At 47.3% G+C, this 20,217-nt stretch overlaps 1 protein-coding gene across 4 annotated transcripts in view; it reads left to right on the top strand.

The window, feature by feature from the left end:
• The window catches only part of LOC308336686 (NEDD4-like E3 ubiquitin-protein ligase WWP1), a 46,035-nt gene that overhangs the window by 19,047 nt on the left and 6,771 nt on the right, over positions 1-20,217 (top strand). Inside the window, exons 6-21 of one of the 4 annotated variants that reach the window (XM_080794181.1) lie at positions 224-376; positions 1,239-1,332; positions 7,751-7,944; positions 9,102-9,594; positions 9,965-10,060; positions 10,941-11,115; positions 13,225-13,279; positions 13,694-13,781; positions 14,456-14,584; positions 14,986-15,058; positions 15,467-15,538; positions 16,198-16,286; positions 16,429-16,588; positions 17,188-17,321; positions 17,517-17,657; positions 19,033-19,153. In XM_080794181.1, the coding sequence (XP_080650307.1) occupies positions 224-376; positions 1,239-1,332; positions 7,751-7,944; positions 9,102-9,594; positions 9,965-10,060; positions 10,941-11,115; positions 13,225-13,279; positions 13,694-13,781; positions 14,456-14,584; positions 14,986-15,058; positions 15,467-15,538; positions 16,198-16,286; positions 16,429-16,588; positions 17,188-17,321; positions 17,517-17,657; positions 19,033-19,153 (2,267 nt within the window). The remainder of the gene's footprint in view (positions 1-223; positions 377-1,238; positions 1,333-7,750; positions 7,945-9,101; positions 9,595-9,964; positions 10,061-10,940; positions 11,116-13,224; positions 13,280-13,693; positions 13,782-14,455; positions 14,585-14,985; positions 15,059-15,466; positions 15,539-16,197; positions 16,287-16,428; positions 16,589-17,187; positions 17,322-17,516; positions 17,658-19,032; positions 19,154-20,217) is intronic. The other 3 variants (XM_080794182.1, XM_080794183.1, XM_080794184.1) reach the window with 3 other exon arrangements.

A 20,217-nucleotide genomic window follows, 5' to 3' on the forward strand; every position in this document is an offset into this window, starting at 1 on the left:
ACTGCAACGCTCTATTTAGTGAAGGTTGAGTAGACGTGTGTGGCCATCAATTAACCTTTCCTCCGAAACGACTTGGCCTGTCCTCTTCAAATCAAAGTCGTGTGTGTGTGTGTGTGTGTGTGTGTGTGTGTGTGTGTGTGTGTGTGTGTGTGTGTGTGTGTGTGTGTGTGTGTGTGTGTGTGTGTGTGTGTGTGTGTGTGTCTGTCCTCTCTCGTCCTCCCAGTGGAGAATGTGAAGGAGGTGTTGAAGCTCAGCGTGGAGCAGAAAGGCTCCTCCGTGGCGACAGGTGAACTGACCGTCTTCCTGGACGGACTGACGGTCGCTGAGCAGGAGCCGCTGGCCGCCGCACTCACCAACGGCAACACCGCCACCACCAGTGAGCTCCACACACACACACACACACTCACCAACGGCAACACCGCCGGTGCCACCACCAGTGAGCTCAACACACTGACATTCACTGTCATACAAACACATAATGTGACTAAATTTGACCGAGGGACTGCCATTGGATTCTTTTAAATTTTCTTTTTTTTCGACATGCTCTAGTATGTGAAGAGTCTGCCTGTGCTATAAACCCGTTTTTCTCCTCTGGTGAAAAGCTGGAATTCGCGAGATGGCAGTCTCTCAGTCAAATTTGGTTACATATACAAGGAGACGCTCGCACACACACCCGCACGCGTGCGTAAACACATGCGGGAATCTGGAAGTATGCACGTGTTCGTGGTTACATGCTTTGTGTTGTGTCGTGAAAACCTTTTTTGCATCGTCGGTCTTATAATAAAAGATTTTTTTAGTGCGACCTCTCCTTTTTTCAAGTTTCGTCTCCCGTGGTCAGCACCTACCTACCCACTATTGGTGTGCGCTCCATCCTCTTTTGTTTGTACATGGTTTGTGTTGACGCAGGCTAGTACTTTGATCTAAACATTTTTAAATAAATATATGTGCGCACCGAAAATAGCAGATCTACAAGCTCACCAATCTGTAGATTGTTGTAGATTGGCTATTTTCGGTCATTAGTTATTTTAAGATGATTTGTTATGATTTGACGTGATCACACTAGCAATAGGATACATGTTTAGAAGCATCTTCCGGAAACATGAGGGAGCCACGCAGATGGAGAGGATCATAGATCCACCAGATTTGATACATTCTTTAGTCACTGGTATACAGTATTTGGAAACGTTACGTAGTGACTATTTCACGATGTGTGTGTGCAATGTGTGGGGATCTCACAGGATCTCTTTCCTCCACAGAAGTCCAGCAAAATGGCAACGCCATGCACGAAGATGGAGAAGGCTCATCTTCCTCTTCCTCAAGGGCTGCCAACAGGTGAGACAGTTCATTTTAACCACTTCAACAATAGCCAATGTTTTGCTCAGTAGGGACGGCAGGTTGAAAGTGCTTCACCAGGACTATTCCCTGGCCGGGAGAAAATACTTAAATGGAACAAAGTGACATTTTTGACATGATTTGATGTTATTAGCGTTCCTTTTTTTGAAGGGGCAGTGTCCCCCCCCCCCTTTATTTTTTATTTTTATACATAATAGGTGGTTAAACTAGTAAACTAGGCAACTAGTCAACTACCGGTAGTAAAAATGACTAGAAGTGAATGCCCTACTTCACATTGGTGTGATATTAGTTTTTGCATGAGTAGGAATGCGACTTGTAAACTATTTAGAGAAAACTAAGACATCCTTAGTGTACTTTGACTCGAGATCCTCTCGGCCTGTAATTTATATAATGTTTATATTATTTATATCTGTAGCTGCCAGGATTGAGTCTTTAAAGAAATATTTTTTATGAATTCAATTAAATTCACATTTAGTTTACCATATTATTATACAAATAGTTTCCGATGTGACATCCTAGTGTTGGGAAATAAAAAATGGCTTGTTTATTCAAATCTTGATTTCATCACACGAAAAGTGGGTGAAATGGTGATGAGTACCAGTGTCATACTTTTATAGCACTTAAATGTCTCTGTCAACCCAACCACAAGATTCATCTTGATGCGCTTGGCCTCCCATCTAACTAAATCTATCAATGTGATGCGCTTGGCCTCCCATTTAACTAAATCTTAACTTGATTTATAACCATTTCTACAGCAAAAAGAGGGAGTCCTATTTTTTGCACAAACACATTTGGCACTTCCACCAGCTTCATCACCCGTCTTCATTAATGTCAACACTTACGAGAATATTTGGGAGCAAATGGAACGTAATAGGAAACCAATCAACCTTTATTTATGCCAGGCCTTGTAGCTTGTCAAGTATTTCTTCATGATGCCCTGATGGACAGAAGAAACCCTTTAGTGGGCTGACTGATGGACAGAAGAAACCCTTTAGTGGGCTGACTGATGGACAGAAGAAACCCTTTAGTGGGCTGACTGATAGACAGAAGAAACCCTTTAGTGGGCTGACTGATAGACAGAAGAAACCCTTTAGTGGGCTGACTGATGGACAGAAGAAACCCTTTAGTGGGCTGACTGATGGACAGAAGAAACCCTTCAGTGGGCTGACTGATGGACAGAAGAAACCCTTTAGTGGGCTGACTGATGGACAGAAGAAACCCTTTAGTGGGCTGACTGATGGACAGAAGAAACCCTTTAGTGGGCTGACTGATGGACAGAAGAAACCCTTTAGTGGGCTGACTGATGGACAGAAGAAACCCTTTAGTGGGCTGACTGATGGACAGAAGAAACCCTTTAGTGGGCTGACTGATGGACAGAAGAAACCCTTTAGTGGGCTGACTGATGGACAGAAGAAACCCTTTAGTGGGCTGACTGATGGACAGAAGAAACCCTTTAGTGGGCTGACTGATGGACAGAAGAAACCCTTTAGTGGGCTGACTGATGGACAGAAGAAACCCTTTAGTGGGCTGACTGATGGACAGAAGAAACCCTTTAGTGGGCTGACTGATGGACAGAAGAAACCCTTTAGTGGGCTGACTGATGGACAGAAGAAACCCTTTAGTGGGCTGACTGATGGACAGAAGAAACCCTTTAGTGGGCTGACTGATGGACAGAAGAAACCCTTTAGTGGGCTGACTGATGGACAGAAGAAACCCTTTGGTGGGCTGACTGATGGACAGAAGAAACCCTTTAGTGGGCTGACTGATGGACAGAAGAAACCCTTTAGTGGGCTGACTGATGGACAGAAGAAACCCTTTAGTGGGCTGACTGATGGACAGAAGAAACCCTTTAGTGGGCTGACTGATGGACAGAAGAAACCCTTTAGTGGGCTGACTGATGGACAGAAGAAACCCTTTAGTGGGCTGACTGATGGACAGAAGAAACCCTTTAGTGGGCTGACTGATGGACAGAAGAAACCCTTTAGTGGGCTGACTGATGGACAGAAGAAGTTTCTGACAAAGAGTGCTCTCTCTACTATCTTAGTCTACATATGCACACACGCACGCACAGAGATTGGTGTCCTTGCAGCATCCTGTATCATTCCTGCCCCCCAAACTATATTTGTCTGTTGAGACCTCCTTGTCTGCATGCCCTCTCTCTCTCTCCTTCTCAGTTTACAGCATTTTCTTAACCTTGTCCAATCATCTCCTTCCATCTCTGTTTCTGTATCTTTCTCATCTGGCTCTCTATCCTTGTTCCACTCATGTTTTTTTGAGTGGTGCTAGCGACTCCTATAGACAACAATGTGTGTCCCTATGTGCACGTGTCCGTCCAAGCATGGAAATGGCATTTGTTGCGCAGCCCAAAGCCCTAACCACACCAAAGGGTCACCATGCAAGTCCTTGGGTCCAAACGGTTGCAAGGAGTTAACGCTAAAACCGTCTTGACCCTTTGGTGTAGTTTGGGGTCATTGAATTCCATGTGTTGAATCACTAGGGTCAACGTGGGTCAACGTGCAACAAGACAACGCTATAAAAACGTCTTGACCCTTTGGTGTGGTGAGGGCTGTACACACACACACACACACACACACAGACACACACACACACACACACACACACACAGAGAGAGGCTAGGAATGAGAGCTAGTACAGTACAGTACAGCACCACTCAGTTCAGACCGGTCTGTTTTTTGCCGTGACTCATTCCTCCCTCTCCCTTTCTTACAGCATTTTCTCACCCTTTTGATTGTTGCCTTTGTTTTCCCTCTTCGTTTTCTGTCTGTCTGTCTCTTGTCTTCCGTCACTGACCCCCCCTCCCTCATATGTCTGTCTCTTGTCTTCCGTCACTGACCCCCCCTCCCTCATATGTCTGTCTCTTGTCTTCCGTCACTGACCCCCCCTCCCTCATCTGTCTGTCTCTTGTCTTCCGTCACTGACCCCCCCTCCCTCATATGTCTGTCTCTTGTCTTCCGTTACTGACCCCCCCTCCCTCATATGTCTGTCTCTTGTCTTCCGTCACTGACCCCCCCCTCCCTCATCTGTCTGTCTCTTGTCTTCCGTCACTGACCCCCCCTCCCTCATCTGTCTGTCTCTTGTCTTCCGTCACTGACCCCCCCTCCCTCATCTGTCTGTCTCTTGTCCTCCGTCACTGACCCCCTCCCTCCCTCAGCTGTCTGCCCCGTTTTCAATTACAGTGGTCGCGACTCGCCAGTCGCCACACTGGTGCCAATCCTTCCTTATATTATATTCTCTATCATAATGTGTAGATGGTGCCCCGCCCCCTTCTACGGGGCCAATCAGTAGCCGTCTGTAGATCAGAACCAGAAGGGAGGGGGTTGGGAGTGTGTGTGTGTGTGTGTGTGTGTGGTAGTGGCACACAGCCATCTGCATTGCAGTTTCTTGCTGCTGCCTTTTTAGGAGGACTGCAAAACGACAACACAAGGGCAACCTTAGACTTTGTTGTTGTATGCCCTTCTCATATCCCTCTCTCTCTCACACATCCCCTCCCACGCACGCACGCACGCACGCACGCTCATTGCCATATCTCACCGTTATGCTCTGGTGTTTTTCCCCACTAGCTCATTGCAGTGTTATGGCTTTGGTTCCGTGTGTAGTTTTATTTCTCTCACTGCACCATTGTTCGCTTTGCCTTCCTTCCACAAGCTGGAAGGCTCTCCCTCTCTCTGGCTTTCATTCTTTCTACATTTCTTGCTTATTCCCTCTCCTCTCTCTCTCTCTCTCTCTCTGTGTCGTCTCTGAGTGTTTCCCCTCCATGATTGTCTGTCACTCTTCCTCCTCCCCTCCCTCCCTCCCCCCCCTCCCTAATGCTTATCTACAAACACTAACCGAGGGAGACCCTTTCTGTGGAGCCAGTAGTCCTGTGTCACACAACCTGTTAAAATGCTCTTAGCACACGCCCACTCGTGTGCGTGTGTGTGTGTGTGTGTGTGTGTGCGCGCGTTCTCGTGCTGTGCACGCAGTGTGCTTCTGTGGCTGTTTACCAGTTAGCTTTCATTTTAAAGTGGAACTCCACAGGGCTCTGATTGGACTGACATTTTTACATTTCTCCTGAGAGAACGTCGGTCGACTGGAGGTTTCTCTCTGACTGATGAATTGTCGACTTTTAGGGGGAAGCCCTTTAATGTCCCGTCTTGCTCAGACGGGACAGCCCAGACTTGACAGTCACATGGCCAGAGTTTTGTCCCTGAAGGGAGCTAGCAGGGGCCTTCATGGGTTGTGCCTGGAGCTAGCAGGGGCCTTCATGGGTTGTGCCTGGAGCTAGCAGGGGCCTTCATGGGTTGTGCCTGGAGCTAGCAGGGCCTTCATGGGTTGTGCCTAGTGGACAGTAGCAGGGCCTTCATGGGTTGTGCCTGGACAGTAGCAGGGCCTTCATGGGTTGTGCCTGGACAGTAGCAGGGGCCTTCATGGGTTGTGCCTGGACAGTAGCAGGGCCTTCATGGGTTGTGCCTGGAGCTAGCAGGGCCTTCATGGGTTGTACCTAGTGGACAGTAGCAGGGCCTTCATGGGTTGTGCCTAGTGGACAGTAGCAGGGCCTTCATGGGTTGTGCCTAGTGGACAGTAGCAGGGGCCTTCATGGGTTGTGCCTGGACAGTAGCAGGGCCTTCATGGGTCGGGCCTGGACAGGACAGTAGCGGTGGCTGAACAGAACACGGCTGGCTGGGAAACAATGGATCTCCTTCAGCGGGACCCTTGACGTCATCCTCATGCCAACCCCATTCTACCCTCGCTGAAATTGCATGCATGCACATAAGCATACAGAGAGACACACACACACTCACACACACACGTCACACACACACACACACACACACACACACACACACACAGCACATCCCCTATTTATTATGCAACAGGCTGCATGCACATACAGTTGCGAATAAGTTGCACATATTTTGCTCAGCTACTTGGCGTTAGCGTTACCGTGTGCTACTATACTGCACTCCTGCACAGCAGCTGGTGGGCTGTACACGTAAACAGGAAGAGGTTTAGAGGTTTCCTAGCTAATAAAACGGGAAGCAAGGCAACATGTTCGCTGCTGCAAACAGGCCCTGCTTAGATTAGACATTATACTGCAGGTAACCCGAGTTGTTGTTCCACAATTAACATGTTGTGAAATCTGTTCCGTGTTTGTTTGGACATCTGGCTGTAAAGCGGTTATAATTATGGAGTATAGTGCTCCACTACTCCATGCAGATATAGGATTACCACAAACCCACAAACAACATCCTCTGTCTCTGACCGTCTATGTTTGTGTCCATCTGCGTTTCTCTAACGCTCTCTCTCTCCCCGTCTGTGGGCGAGCAATTGGGGTTCAGTGTCTTGCCCAAGGACACTTCGACATGTAGACAGGAGGAGCCGGGATTCGAACCGCAGACCCATGGATCATTGGACGACCTGCTCTACCTCCTGAGCCACAGTCGCCCCGTGTCACAGCATTAGACATGACAGTCTGTGGGCGAGCAGACAGGCAGCCCCAGCCTCCAACCAGTCGGACCCTACTGTGTCGCAGGCATTAGACAACATGACAGCGGGCCCTTTTAGCCGAGCCCTCAGACGCTAATTTGTCATTGGCTCTTTCTTTGTAATGGAGGAGACACCACGGACTGGAAAGGCCTCTTAAGTGGGTGTGTGGGGGGCAGGGTGCTCTTGTTTGCACTTTGCTCTCTCTATTACCCCAGCTGTCACACAAGGTTTATGCACAAGCTATGCGTTTGCATTTTTTTGCAAAGTTCTTTGCCTTTTGCCATTCACATGTTTGGTGGCAGGCAGTAGACTGTAGACAGTAGACTGCAGATTGTGTCTAGTCTCTGAAGCAGACTCATTCGTTGTTTATTGCATGTGGATGTCCACAATCCAATATTTCCAGTATTTGTGAGCTTTTTTTGGCAAGCAATTGTTTTGGTGCTATCCCTTTTGGAAGTGTTTGACTGTACTCTGTTGCTGTTTTTACATTAGTCTACCGGTAATAAATAATATTATTGATATTCAATCAATCACAGGAATATATTTTGGTTGGGGTTAAGATTTTGACATTGGACATTTACAGTTAAATATGATGGCTTAGAGTTCTACATGTTCTACAAACTCGGGAGATAATTCACCGACAGGGAGTTTAACGCATTTTGGGGCAGGAACCCCTTTTGGTGTTAGCATTATGTTATGCTTTAGCCATTGAAAAATAGCAGTTCTACATCTGTCCTAAAATGTTGATGTCCTCACAAGTATAGTAATACATACAGTGTGTGTGTGTGTGTGTGTGTCTCCGCCCTGCAGCACAGTGAACGGTACAGACTTGGCCTCTGATCACGGCCCAGTGTCCGACTCCTGTCCTCACAAGTATAGTAATACAATAGTGTGTGTCTCCGCCCTGCAGCACAGTGAACGGTACAGACTCGGCCTCTGACCGCGGCCCAGCGTCCGTCTCCTGTCCGCCCTCCAACGGCGTGGACAGCCAGGCGCCTTCGGACTCCTCCTCTAGCCACGCCCCTCCTGGCCCCGTCGTCAACGGAGAGGCGGCGGCACCCGACTACACACCAGCCCACCAATCCCTGGACAGCGCCACGACTGGTAGGACTGAATCCTATCTCAAAGTGGGGTCAGAGGCTGTACTGTACTGTGTACCATACTGTACTGTAGCACGCTGTATTTAGATTTTAGTCACCCGGAAGTCTAGTTTTAGTCGACTAAATATCATAAGATTTTAGTCGACTAAATCTACAGTTGATTTAGTCGACTAAAATGTGTTTTGGAGGGCCTTGATGCCGTCATAATGACTGCTTTTACACATGCTGAAAATAGCAGATCTAGCATTGTGAGCTTGTAGATCTGCATATATCTGCAGATCAGCATAGTTCTAGTCATCGTAGCTTAGTTCTCATTTAGTTTCCATTTAGTTTTCGTCAGTGGAAAAAGGTAGTCGACGAACATTTTTCGTCTTGGTTTTATAGTCAAAGAAAACAACACTGGTGTCACTGTCACGTCCATAGTACTCCCTAGGGAGGGAGGGAGGGACTGGAGAAACCAGCACAGAGCAGAGCGAGTGCCGAGCTAAGGCGTATGTCCTCCCAAAGGGCGCTCCCTCTGTGGACCGGCCTGGCGCTGCTGCAACTGCTGCCATTATCATCAGGGCCAGTCACGGCCCACTTGGTCAGGAAGGACAGTCAGGAACAGTACATTATTTTTCATTAAAAGAACACTATAATTTTTGCTGCTGTCAGCACAAAAAAAACAACAACACAAAAAGCACTAGGAGAGGGAGATAGGGAGGGGGAAGAGAGTGCTGTATGCTGGACAGGACAGCACAGTCAGGGCTGACGTACAGAAGAATTAATATTCTGTTCCCCAAAGCACTAGCTCAGGGGAAACATCATTGTAATGCAGTAAGCTGTGTGTGTGCACACTGTGGAACGGCATGCAGTCTGATTTGGACCTACCTACCTACCTAGGGAAAAAAGTAATAATAATAATTTTAATATCATCACATTTTTTTATTGTATTAAAGATTCAGTTTGAGAACATTTAACTTATGAGCCAACAAATATTCACAAACTTTCTGATGGATAAAACCTGTGAAAAGAACATTGACAAGCAAAATAGTATAAGTACCATCAAGCAATATCAGTAATATTAAACATGCAGTTGACCCTCTCATGCCCTTCTCTCTCTCTCTCTCTCTCTCTCTCTCTCTCCGTTCCCCTCTGTACTCTCTCTCTCTCTCTCTGCAGTCAACGGAGAGTCGTGTCTGGATGCCGCCTCCACCACCACAGCACACGAGGCGCTGCCCCCTGCAGACGCCCAGAGGGACTGCAGCCACGACACCGCCCTGTCAGACCCCAACAGCACAACCCCCACCGTCCCCCCCACAGCCTCCAGCACCACCACCTCCACACCAGCACCTGCCACTTCGTCCTCTGCTGCTAATGATGGTGATGATGGTGCTCCTCCTCCTCCTGCTGCTACCGCCGACCCCTCCTCCTCCTCCGCCTCCAACGCCACAGCACAGACGACGTCGTCGGCCACCGCCGTCTCAGCCTCCTCTTCCGTAGTAGCTTCCAGCGAGGCGGCGGCGGCTGCGGCGGCGTTGGCGCCCCCGCCCCCGGCAGCAGGTGATGCTGACGGAGCCGCAGCGACAGCTACAGACGGAGCGGCAGCTACAGACGGGGCAAAGCCCAGGCAAGAGAACCCCAACGCTGGAGCCCCAGACCCCCTGCCACCGGGGTAAAACACACCACTGGGATGTGACACGCATGTACTATACTGTACAGTACATGTACAGTACATGCACACTAATGCAGTGGTTCTCAAAGTTGTTTAATTTCAACTCTTGAGATTGCACAAATCCATGGAAGGAGAGTTCCATTTTAATGTGTTGTCTGGATGTGCTACACTGTTGACAGGACCAATATCCATAGTGCCGACACCAGACCAGAGTTGACCAAAAAAAGCAATGGCACTCTGTCAATTTGAATTTCAAGTGTTGGAAAATAGTGTTTGATTATCCCAGAAAATATAAAATGTTTGGTGAGCAATGATCCTTACCGGTTAATTTTCCTTCTTAACACACTAACTCGCACTGTGTGTCTTTCAGGTGGGAACAGAGGAAAGACCCCCATGGGAGAACGTACTACGTAGACCACAACACCAGAACGACCACGTGGGAGAGACCACAGCCACTGCCTCCAGGGTCAGTTTCACACAAGTCAGCGTTTGTTTTGGGTTAGCCCATCAAAAGTAAACACCATCTCCACACACCATCTATGGGGTACAAGTACATGTCAGGGGGCTAATAAGATGGATACACTAGGGTCGGAGGTATCTATACAAGCCCTTTCTGTACAGAAATTACCAAGACAATTGCTACTGTATAATTTGAGTTAGGAGTTAACAAACCTTTTCAGCTTGCTTGTATTGAGGCCCAAAAAACAAATTTGGTATCTTCACAGCCCATTTAAAAAAGATGCCAATTTTCAAGGTCACAACTCAATTTCTTAGACTATACAGCTGGAGATTAGCTATTTGTCTTACATTTCTGCAATGTATTGCAGAAAGCTGGTGGCTGCTTTCTGCAATTTGCATCGGGGAAAATAATGTTTCGTCTGCAGACTTTTTTTTGTGCTGATAAAAAAAATGCCAGTCTGTTGCAATCTCACCAAGCCCCCAGTAAGGCTATCCAACATTGAAGATGCCACTACCTACTGGCGAAATGTGGAATTGCAGCACTTTAATGGAGGTGGACAGACGTTCATGACGTCACGTGCGTAAGCCTGGACCTCAAAATTGAGGTCCGGGGCTCGGCTAGGCTAAACTTCCGCTCACTCGAGCCATTGAGTTATAATTATACTTCCGGCAGTCTTCCGGGTGCTTCAAAACGCCACTGAGAAACTTCCACTGAAATAAATAGCTTGGGTTCAGTTCGGTCTCTATCCTTTATAACTCTATGAATCTCACAGACGACTGTGTCATGACTGTGTCATTCAGCCAGGTTTTGTTCAACATACCCGATGCCACTCTCTCTTTCTCAATCCTTCCGTCTCTCTCTCTCTCTCTCTCTCTCCTCTGTCCAGATGGGAGCGGCGTGTGGACGACCGGGGCCGGATCTACTATGTGGACCACAACACCCGGACCACCACGTGGCAGAGGCCCACCATGGAGTCGGTCCGCAACTTTGAGCAGTGGCAGAGCCAGCGCAACCAGCTGCAGGGAGCCATGCACCAGTTCAACCAGAGATGTCTCTACTCTGTAAGTGGCAGAGAGAGCTGATCTCTCACCCCTCTCATCTGCACCATTTAAAGCTGAGGTTTTTAGAGGTCACGAATGAAACCTGCCAGGGACATTGCTGTTATGTGGTTGGCCCTTTTCATTGGCTGTGGCGGCCCGGTCGGCCAAGACAAATCGAGGAACTTCTTCTTAACATCAACTTGAACTATCTTTTTTTTTTTTTTTTCAGTGAAACCAGAGGGATTTCAAATGGGGGAAAACAAGAAAAGCAATTATTTTGCACTTCTCTCGCATCCCAAGTTTGTCTCAGAGCTTCGCTAAAAATGCCACATGAAGTAGGACAGTAAAAAAAGAGCAGAGGCCGAGGAGCTACAGTACGCTACAGTAATTTTGTTTAATACGGAGATTAAAATAGGGTGCATTTTGCATCCCAAAATGCAGTTTATAGTTAAGGGACGCAATAAAACAACGACCTCTGCATCCACGGGATGCACTACTGTACTACTGTACTGTTTTTATTCTAGTTTATTTTGCTAGCTTTAGTTATAATAATAATTTCTTCTTCTGTTTTCGACATGAATATAACCACATTATAACCATGAAAATGAAATTGGACTTAAATGCTGCAATTTGTAAAAATGGCGAAATATGACTCCTCGTTGAAGTGGGACTCGTCTAAAAGACCATCCCTGCATCCCGGGACTCATTACATTGAAAACCTATTTACGTCACTGCTAATATGTCTATAAAAGCCAACATTTGTTTTGGTACACTCTCAGGCTATCAGCAGGCTGAGGTAAATTGTCTGATTTCCAAAGACACTATGGTGGGGCCCTATCTTGCGCATCACTTTAGTCCTTAATCCCTAAATGTATTAGCCACATTTTACTATTATCCCATTAACCCTTGAAAAACATTTTAAAATACTAGCCGATCAGCAGCTTGTAGATCAGCTATTTGAACCATTTTGGGCGGGAACCCCTCTTGGTGTTTTATACATTATGTTATAATTTAGCTATTGAAAAATAGCAGATCTACAAGCTCATAGCTTGTAGATCTGCTATTTTTTTTTTATCGTAAAAATGTGGCGCAAATCTTTGAATATATATTCTTTCGAAGTGAATGTTTTTAACTCGGGTCTAAATGGGTTAAAATGTATTTCAAAATAGTAAAAAATGGCAAAGAAAACCAAACAAGTTTAGGGATAAAGGGGCATGGTGGCGTGATAGGGCCCTTGTTTTCCAGTATGTACCGTAGGTTAGCAATCACTCCACAGCAATCTGCTCTCCATTTCTGTCCCAAGTAAAACCATTGCTGGCTAAACATCACCAGCAGCAGAGCCACAATCTGACCATTTTACACAATGTGCACCTTCCGTTGTCATTGGAGCACCGGCTCTCCCCACCGCACTGCAGCTGCTGCAGCTTTTTATCGCCCTTCACATCACATAATATAATGTGCACACACTGGTCATTTCAGCTCCGAGCACCCCCCCCAACACGCACGCACGCACGCACGCACGCACGCACACACACACACACACACACACACACACACACACACCTCCCCCAAGAGCTATGGCCCAACAGCTCTTAAAATTGTGTTAAAGATGATTCAGTCACAGCAGGTCTCATGGTGTAGATAATATTGCTTTGCCCTGTTTTTCCGGGAGACAGAATATTGAATGAATTATTTGCATTGGCGTAGAAGATGTGGCTGAACAAACATGTGGATATACGTCGCTGTTGTAAATTCAGCTTCGCAAAATGTCACATACAGAGATAATCTAAAGGCATTTTGCCTTAATCACAGACTGCTGGGATTGTGCTTTTGTCTTTTATTGGCCCCCATCCAGTCTCTTCTACTGTCACTGCGCGCGCGTGTGTGTGTGTGTGTGTGTGTGTGTGTGTGTGTGTGTGTGTGTGTGTGTGTGTGTGTGTGTGTGTGTGTGTGTCAGTCTGTGAGCGGCTACTCTCCTGCATTGGACCGTTGGGCGTGAAATGGCGTATCAGCGGAGCACACCACACTAGTTTTGCTCTATTGTTTTTACTCTGATTATCTGGCATATTTCTAACCTGATTGGTGTTGTTTCCCTGGTGGGTCTGAATGGATGCATGGCTTTATTTCCAGGCCTCCATGATGTCGGCTAAGAATGACCCTCTGGGCCCACTGCCTCCTGGTTGGGGTGAGTTCAGCTCCTTAACCCGTTGAAGCTCATTCTGAAAATGTCTAAATCTAAAAACAGTTTTGTGAAAAACTCATGTTGCTATATCAGTGCCGCTCAAACATTTTGTCCCATGGACCCCCAGAAGCAAAGATTTGAATTAAAAAAAAAACGTTAACCACTTTTCCTGGTGCCCCCATGTTGTGCTATTTTGTGCATGCATTTTTATGCATATAAATCTTGTCCAAAAACATGTAAAATGTCTACTAGCTTCGGGAGCTATTTTTGCTATTAATTGTATGACAAAAGTATAAACGGTAGGAGTAGGGGCTTCCATTTGAAGGTGCTAACATGCCATTTTCTGTGTGTGTGTGACTGTGTGTGTGTGTGTGTGTGTGTGTGTGTGTGTGTGCCCTGTGTGTGTGTGTCCACAAGCAGAGAGGCGTGTGGACTCCAACGACAGAGTGTACTTTGTCAACCACAGTACAAAGACCACCCAGTGGGAAGACCCTCGAACGCAAGGGTGAGCAGAACCAGAATCTGGGCTCACTGTCCATGTGCAATTAGCCGCTGACTTTTAGTTGTTTATACCGTACATTACACCCTATCCCATGGTTCCCCAATAGGCGGCCCACGGGCCCAGATATAAATGGCATTAAAAGCGGGTCAGTAGCCTATGCATGTCAAACTGGGCATCCTTTTCAAATTGGGTCTTGCCCTGAACATACATTTTCAGGGCAAGACCTCGACTCGGCCCCCAGCCTGGTACCCTAGTTAAAATATGGCCCTTGAGGAAAATGTATTGGGGAACCCTGCCCTATCCTGAACAGACTGCTTATTGCGAACGCAGTGAGCACTTACTATGAGACCTAGCAGATCATGTCTGTCTGTGTGTGTGTGTGTGTGTGTGTGTCTGTCTGTGTGTCCCCCCTTTGTGCCCATATATGGAGCTGAGTGATTTGTTTGTGATTGATGCAACACACTCCATATTTGGACGTATAGCTGCTTTGGGGACTCCTTATATGGTTATGGCTGAGTCATGGTGACATGAGTGTGATGGATCTGCGTTCGCTTCCCGCGTTTGCGCGTCTTACTCGTGTATGTATGTATGTTTTGGCTTAAAAACAATTTGGGTTGTGTGTGTGCGACGTGCGTGTGTGTGCGTGTGTGTGTGCGTGTGTGTGTGTGTGTGTGTAGGCTACAGAATGAGGATCCTCTGCCGGAGGGTTGGGAGATTCGGTACACCAGGGAAGGAGTCCGCTACTTTGTGGATCACAACACGCGCACGACCACTTTCAGCGACCCGCGCACGGGGAAGTCCTCTGTGTAAGACAGAACACACCTACACACTAACACCACACACTACTACCTTCAGCGACCCGCGCACGGGGAAGTCCTCTGTGTAAGACAGAACACACCTACACACTAACACCACACACTACTACCTTCAGCGACCCGCGCACGGGGAAGTCCTCTGTGTAAGACAGAACACACCTACACACTAACACCACACACTACTACCTTCAGCGACCCGCGCACGGGGAAGTCCTCTGTGTAAGACAGAAGACCTAATCGTTATGATGACCCATAGTATACTGTGCATTTCGTAATCACATTTTCCAGAACAGAATTTGAATCCAAATTCCATTAACCCATTTTGACCTGAGATCAGACAGTTTTCTGGGGGAAAAAAATCTAAACAGTTGACTCCTTCTGCTCTCCTACAGCACCAAGGGGCCTCAGATTGCTTACGAACGCAGCTTCAGATGGAAGCTCGCCCATTTCAGATACTTGTGCCAGGTAAGCCTTTCTTTATCTCCCCTTTCTCCCTTTCTCCCCATCTCTCTCACTCTCTGTCTGTCTGTCTGTCTGTCTGTCTGTCTCTCTCTCTCTCTCTCTCTCTCTCTCTCATTAGCAGGCAACAGTGCAGCACTATCTCTCTCTCTCTGTTTCTGGCACAACAGCGCCCCTACTGGTACTCATAGTCAATTAGTCACACACATACATACTACATAGTCACATAGGTTAACACGGACATTGCTGTTCCTTGGAGTGGTTGCACCACTCAATAAACGTAACTATTTGCCAAAAGACAGTGAACAGCCTTTCTGCACTCGGTGTCTTAGACAAACCTCCACTGTTTCACTAAGGAAGCTAATAAATAATGTTTATTAATGTCCCATCTCTTTTGTCTTTCTGTCTTTGCAGTCCAATGCACTCCCCAGCCATGTGAAGATCAATGTCTCCAGGCAAACACTGTTTGAAGACTCCTTCCAGCAGGTGAGAGAGGGTTCAGTCTTATGGGTCTGGGATATGATCACTTTCAACATATAAAATAAATAAAGATTAAAGGCTTGAACATAATACTCCCACGGGGTGTGTGTTGTCAGCGTTTTCCAGATTTAACAGATCTGCTGCCTTGTGCACTGAATAAATGTTGAGTGGTTGTGCAGGGAAACTAATGTACTCATTGTAACGAAAAGTTGACAGAACACGCACAGCATATGGAGCCGTTTGAAGAGTGACTTGCAGAAGTGGTTTTGGTAGTCCTTGTCGAAGTGGTTTGGTGGCTTGTATTACCAGACTTAAAAACATAAGAGCTGCAAAGTCATCATTAAAGTATATTTGACAGTTATAACATCCACAAATTATACAGTATGTTGGCAGTTTCAGTAATCGTGTGTCAATCTGTCCACAATGTGTCTCAGGTGCGTTTAAACTTTACACATGTATTGTTAGTTGAATAGGTGCAATCATATTGCTATATATTATGATCACCCGAGATGCATTTTCATGGCAGGTGTAAATTGCCTCTCAACCGACTACTCTCACTAAACATTTGACTCCTTGCGTGCGTGCGCACGCACACACACAACATGAACAGTACGTGTCTTCTATGTATGCAAATTGTGTGTGTGTGTGTGTGTGTGTGTGCTCAGATTATGGCCCTGAAGCCTTACGACTTGCGGAGGAGGCTCTATGTCATCTTCAGAGGGGAAGAGGGTCTGGACTATGGTGGACTAGCCAGGTAATGTAGACTCTCTCTCTCTCACACACACACAGTATGAAACATGTGTACTACTACTGCTAAATGTACCGATGAATCCCTCAATCCCCCCTCCCCCCCTTCCGTCTGGCTCTCTCACACACGCTATGACCCTTTCCTTTAGGGAGTGGTTCTTCTTGCTGTCTCATGAGGTGTTGAACCCCATGTACTGTCTGTTTGAGTACGCTGGCAAGAGCAACTACTGTCTGCAGATCAACCCCGCCTCCACCATCAATCCTGACCACCTCTCCTACTTCTGTTTCATAGGACGCTTCATCGCCATGGCGAGTGCACACGCACACGCACACACACACACACACACACACACACACACACACACACACACTGAAGCCACCACTTGAACGTAATATGGTACAGAATTAAGCTAGAATCAATTGCACTATCTATCTGATAATTTAGCAATCGCTCGCCCGCTGTCGTTTTTGCTCGGTCGCTGTCTGTCCACTTCCGGGTCACCAGTGAAATGCATGTTGGGACGGACACAGATGAATACTGGGACACACTTTTCCGCGTAACAGACCCCCCACGCGGACAGCGACCGAGCAAAATAATCAGCGGGCGAGCGATCGCTAAATTATTAGATAGATTACCCACACTGAAGTTCAGTGACTGAACATCATTTGGGTAAGGACTAGTAATAAACAAATGGAATACCAGAGGTAGAAAGACATGCTCATGCAGGCGTGCCACGATAAGCAATAACGGTACAGAAACGTCCCTCTCTCATTCCACGTGTCATCCCCGATGTCTGCCACACTGCTGCCGTGTTGGATGTTCTCCTCTCAGACTAACATTCCTCTCTCTCTCTCCTGTGTTCCTTGTTGTCTCTCTCCCTCTCTCTCTCCCCCTCCCCTGTGTGCAGGCGCTGTTCCACGGCAAGTTCATCGACACAGGCTTTTCGCTGCCGTTCTACAAACGCATGCTCAACAAGAAGCTGATCCTCAAAGACCTGGAGTCCATCGACCCAGAGTTCTACAACTCACTCATCTGGATCAGGTATTGAGACTGACTGCGGACTCCTAGTGACACGGCTAAATGGTACCGTTAGCCCAGGTTATTTCCGCTATGAATATTATATGTGTGCCTTGAGACGATTTCAACTTGCCCGTCGCTTGTTCCTTGACCTTTGAATACCGCTGATCTGTAAGTATAAACCACTGATCTGTAAGTATAACCTCCTGCGTCCTGCAGGGACAACAACATCGAGGAGTGCGGTCTGGAGATGTTCTTCTCCGTGGACATGGAGATCCTCGGGAAGCTCTCGTCCCACGACCTGAAACCAGACGGCGCCGACCTCCTGGTCACCGAGGAGAACAAGGAGGAGTACATCAGGTATGACAAGCAGAACAGAGTCTGATTTATGTGGCACACTGACGATCTACAAGCTCACAACGTGTCGCACACTGACGATCTACAAGCTCGCAACGTGTCTCGTTGCGAGTGGCTCTTTTCTGTGCATGACGTCAGTGACGCAAACCGAGTATAACTCAAGGTTTTACGGTTAAGGTTACAAAGGACATTCATAAAATTGCATCTCCTCACAATACAGTAGTAAGACAGTAGTGTGTCTGTTTGCTCTGCAGTCTGATGGCAGAATGGAGGTTCCATATACAGTATTAAATACAGTAGTGTGTCTGTTTGCCCTGCAGTCTGATGGCAGAATGGAGGTTCTATATACAGTATTAAATACAGTAGTGTCTGTTTGCCCTGCAGTCTGATGGCAGAATGGAGGTTCTATATACAGTATTAAATACAGTAGTGTGTCTGTTTGCCCTGCAGTCTGATGGCAGAATGGAGGTTCCATATACAGTATTAAATACAGTAGTGTGTCTGTTTTCCCTACAGTCTGATGGCAGAATGGAGGTTCTATATACAGTATTAAATACAGTAGTGTGTCTGTTTGCTCTGCAGTCTGATGGCAGAATGGAGGTTCTATATACAGTATTAAATACAGTAGTGTGACTGTTTGCTCTGCAGTCTGATGGCAGAATGGAGGTTCTATATACAGTATTAAATACAGTAGTGTGTCTGTTTGCCCTGCAGTCTGATGGCAGAATGGAGGTTCTATATACAGTATTAAATACAGTAGTGTGTCTGTTTGCCCTGCAGTCTGATGGCAGAATGGAGGTTCTATATACAGTATTAAATACAGTAGTGTGTCTGTTTGCCCTGCAGTCTGATGGCAGAATGGAGGTTCCATATACAGTATTAAATACAGTAGTGTGTCTGTTTGCCCTGCAGTCTGATGGCAGAATGGAGGTTCTATATACAGTATTAAATACAGTAGTGTGTCTGTTTGCCCTGCAGTCTGATGGCAGAATGGAGGTTCCATATACAGTATTAAATACAGTAGTGTGTCTGTTTGCCCTGCAGTCTGATGGCAGAATGGAGGTTCTATATACAGTATTAAATACAGTAGTGTGTCTGTTTGCCCTGCAGTCTGATGGCAGAATGGAGGTTCTATATACAGTATTAAATACAGTAGTGTCTGTTTGCCCTGCAGTCTGATGGCAGAATGGAGGTTCCATATACAGTATTAAATACAGTAGTGTGTCTGTTTGCCCTGCAGTCTGATGGCAGAATGGAGGTTCTATACCGGTATACAGTATTAAATACAGTAGTGTGTCTGTTTGCCCTGCAGTCTGATGGCAGAATGGAGGTTCCATATACAGTATTAAATACAGTAGTGTGTCTGTTTTCCCTACAGTCTGATGGCAGAATGGAGGTTCTCCCGTGGGGTGGAAGGTCAGACCAAGGCCTTCCTGGATGGCTTCAACGAGGTCGTTCCTCTGCAGTGGCTCCAGTACTTTGATGAGAAGGAGCTTGAGGTGAGACCAACGTCGAGCATAAACCTCCTATCTCCATATTCTAAAGGCTCATTAATTTACGGTGGTGAGGTGACCACCGCGCCGGTGGTGAGGTGACCACCGCGCCGGTGGTGAGGTGACCACCGCGCCGGTGGTGAGGTGACCACCGCTCCGGTGTTGAGGAGACCACCGCCCCGGTGGTGAGGTGACCACCGCGCCGGTGGTGAGGTGACCACCGCCCCGGTGGTGAGGTGACCACCGCCCCGGTGGTGAGGTGACCACCGCTCCGGTGGTGAGGTGACCACCGCTCCGGTGGTGAGGTGACCACCGCTCCGGTGGTGAGGTGACCACCGCTCCGGTGGTGAGGTGACCACCGCTCCGGTGGTGAGGTGACCACCGCTCCGGTGGTGAGGTGACCACCGCTCCGGTGGTGAGGAGACCACCGCTCCGTTGGTGAGGAGACCACCGCTCCGTTGGTGAGGTGACCACCGCCCCGGTGGTGAGGTGACCACCGCTCCGGTGGTGAGGTGACCACCGCCCCGGTGGTGAGGTGACCACCGGAGCTGAAATAACGTTGAGCGGTGGGGAGTAAAAACAGAGAAGGGCTGGAGCGGTGGCGGTGGTTTGCTCTTCACCGCGGCTCAGTGACGTCATGTTGTAGTTCGGTGGTCACCTCACCACCGAAAATCCAGACTATGAATGAGCCTTTAAACTATTTGTGTTTTTCTTTTTTTCCCCCCCTAACTTAAAATCACAACCACTCGACCCCTTTAACCCGCCTGATGCCACATAAATCCCCATCATGTTTTTAACCTTCTTTATTTATCACATTCAACCTGGCATCCCTATTTTGGGAAGGGAAAATGTTTCGAAAAAAGCCAGTGTCTTTTCGTCCGTAGTGTGAAGTAGTTTCTTGCTGGCTAACGTGTTGCTGATGATGCATTTCATTGGAGCTCACAGCTTCTCTGAGTTATTACTGTCAATAAATCACTTTCAATGGAGAACTTGAATTGCTTCCAAGCTGACCAACATTTATAGACTCATAGAGAATATTCCAGTGTCAACATAAATCACATGCCTAATAA

Source organism: Protomyctophum bolini (genome assembly GCF_963924005.1).
Source record: "Protomyctophum bolini genome assembly, chromosome: 21".
Taxonomy (NCBI): Eukaryota; Metazoa; Chordata; class Actinopteri; order Myctophiformes; family Myctophidae; genus Protomyctophum; species Protomyctophum bolini.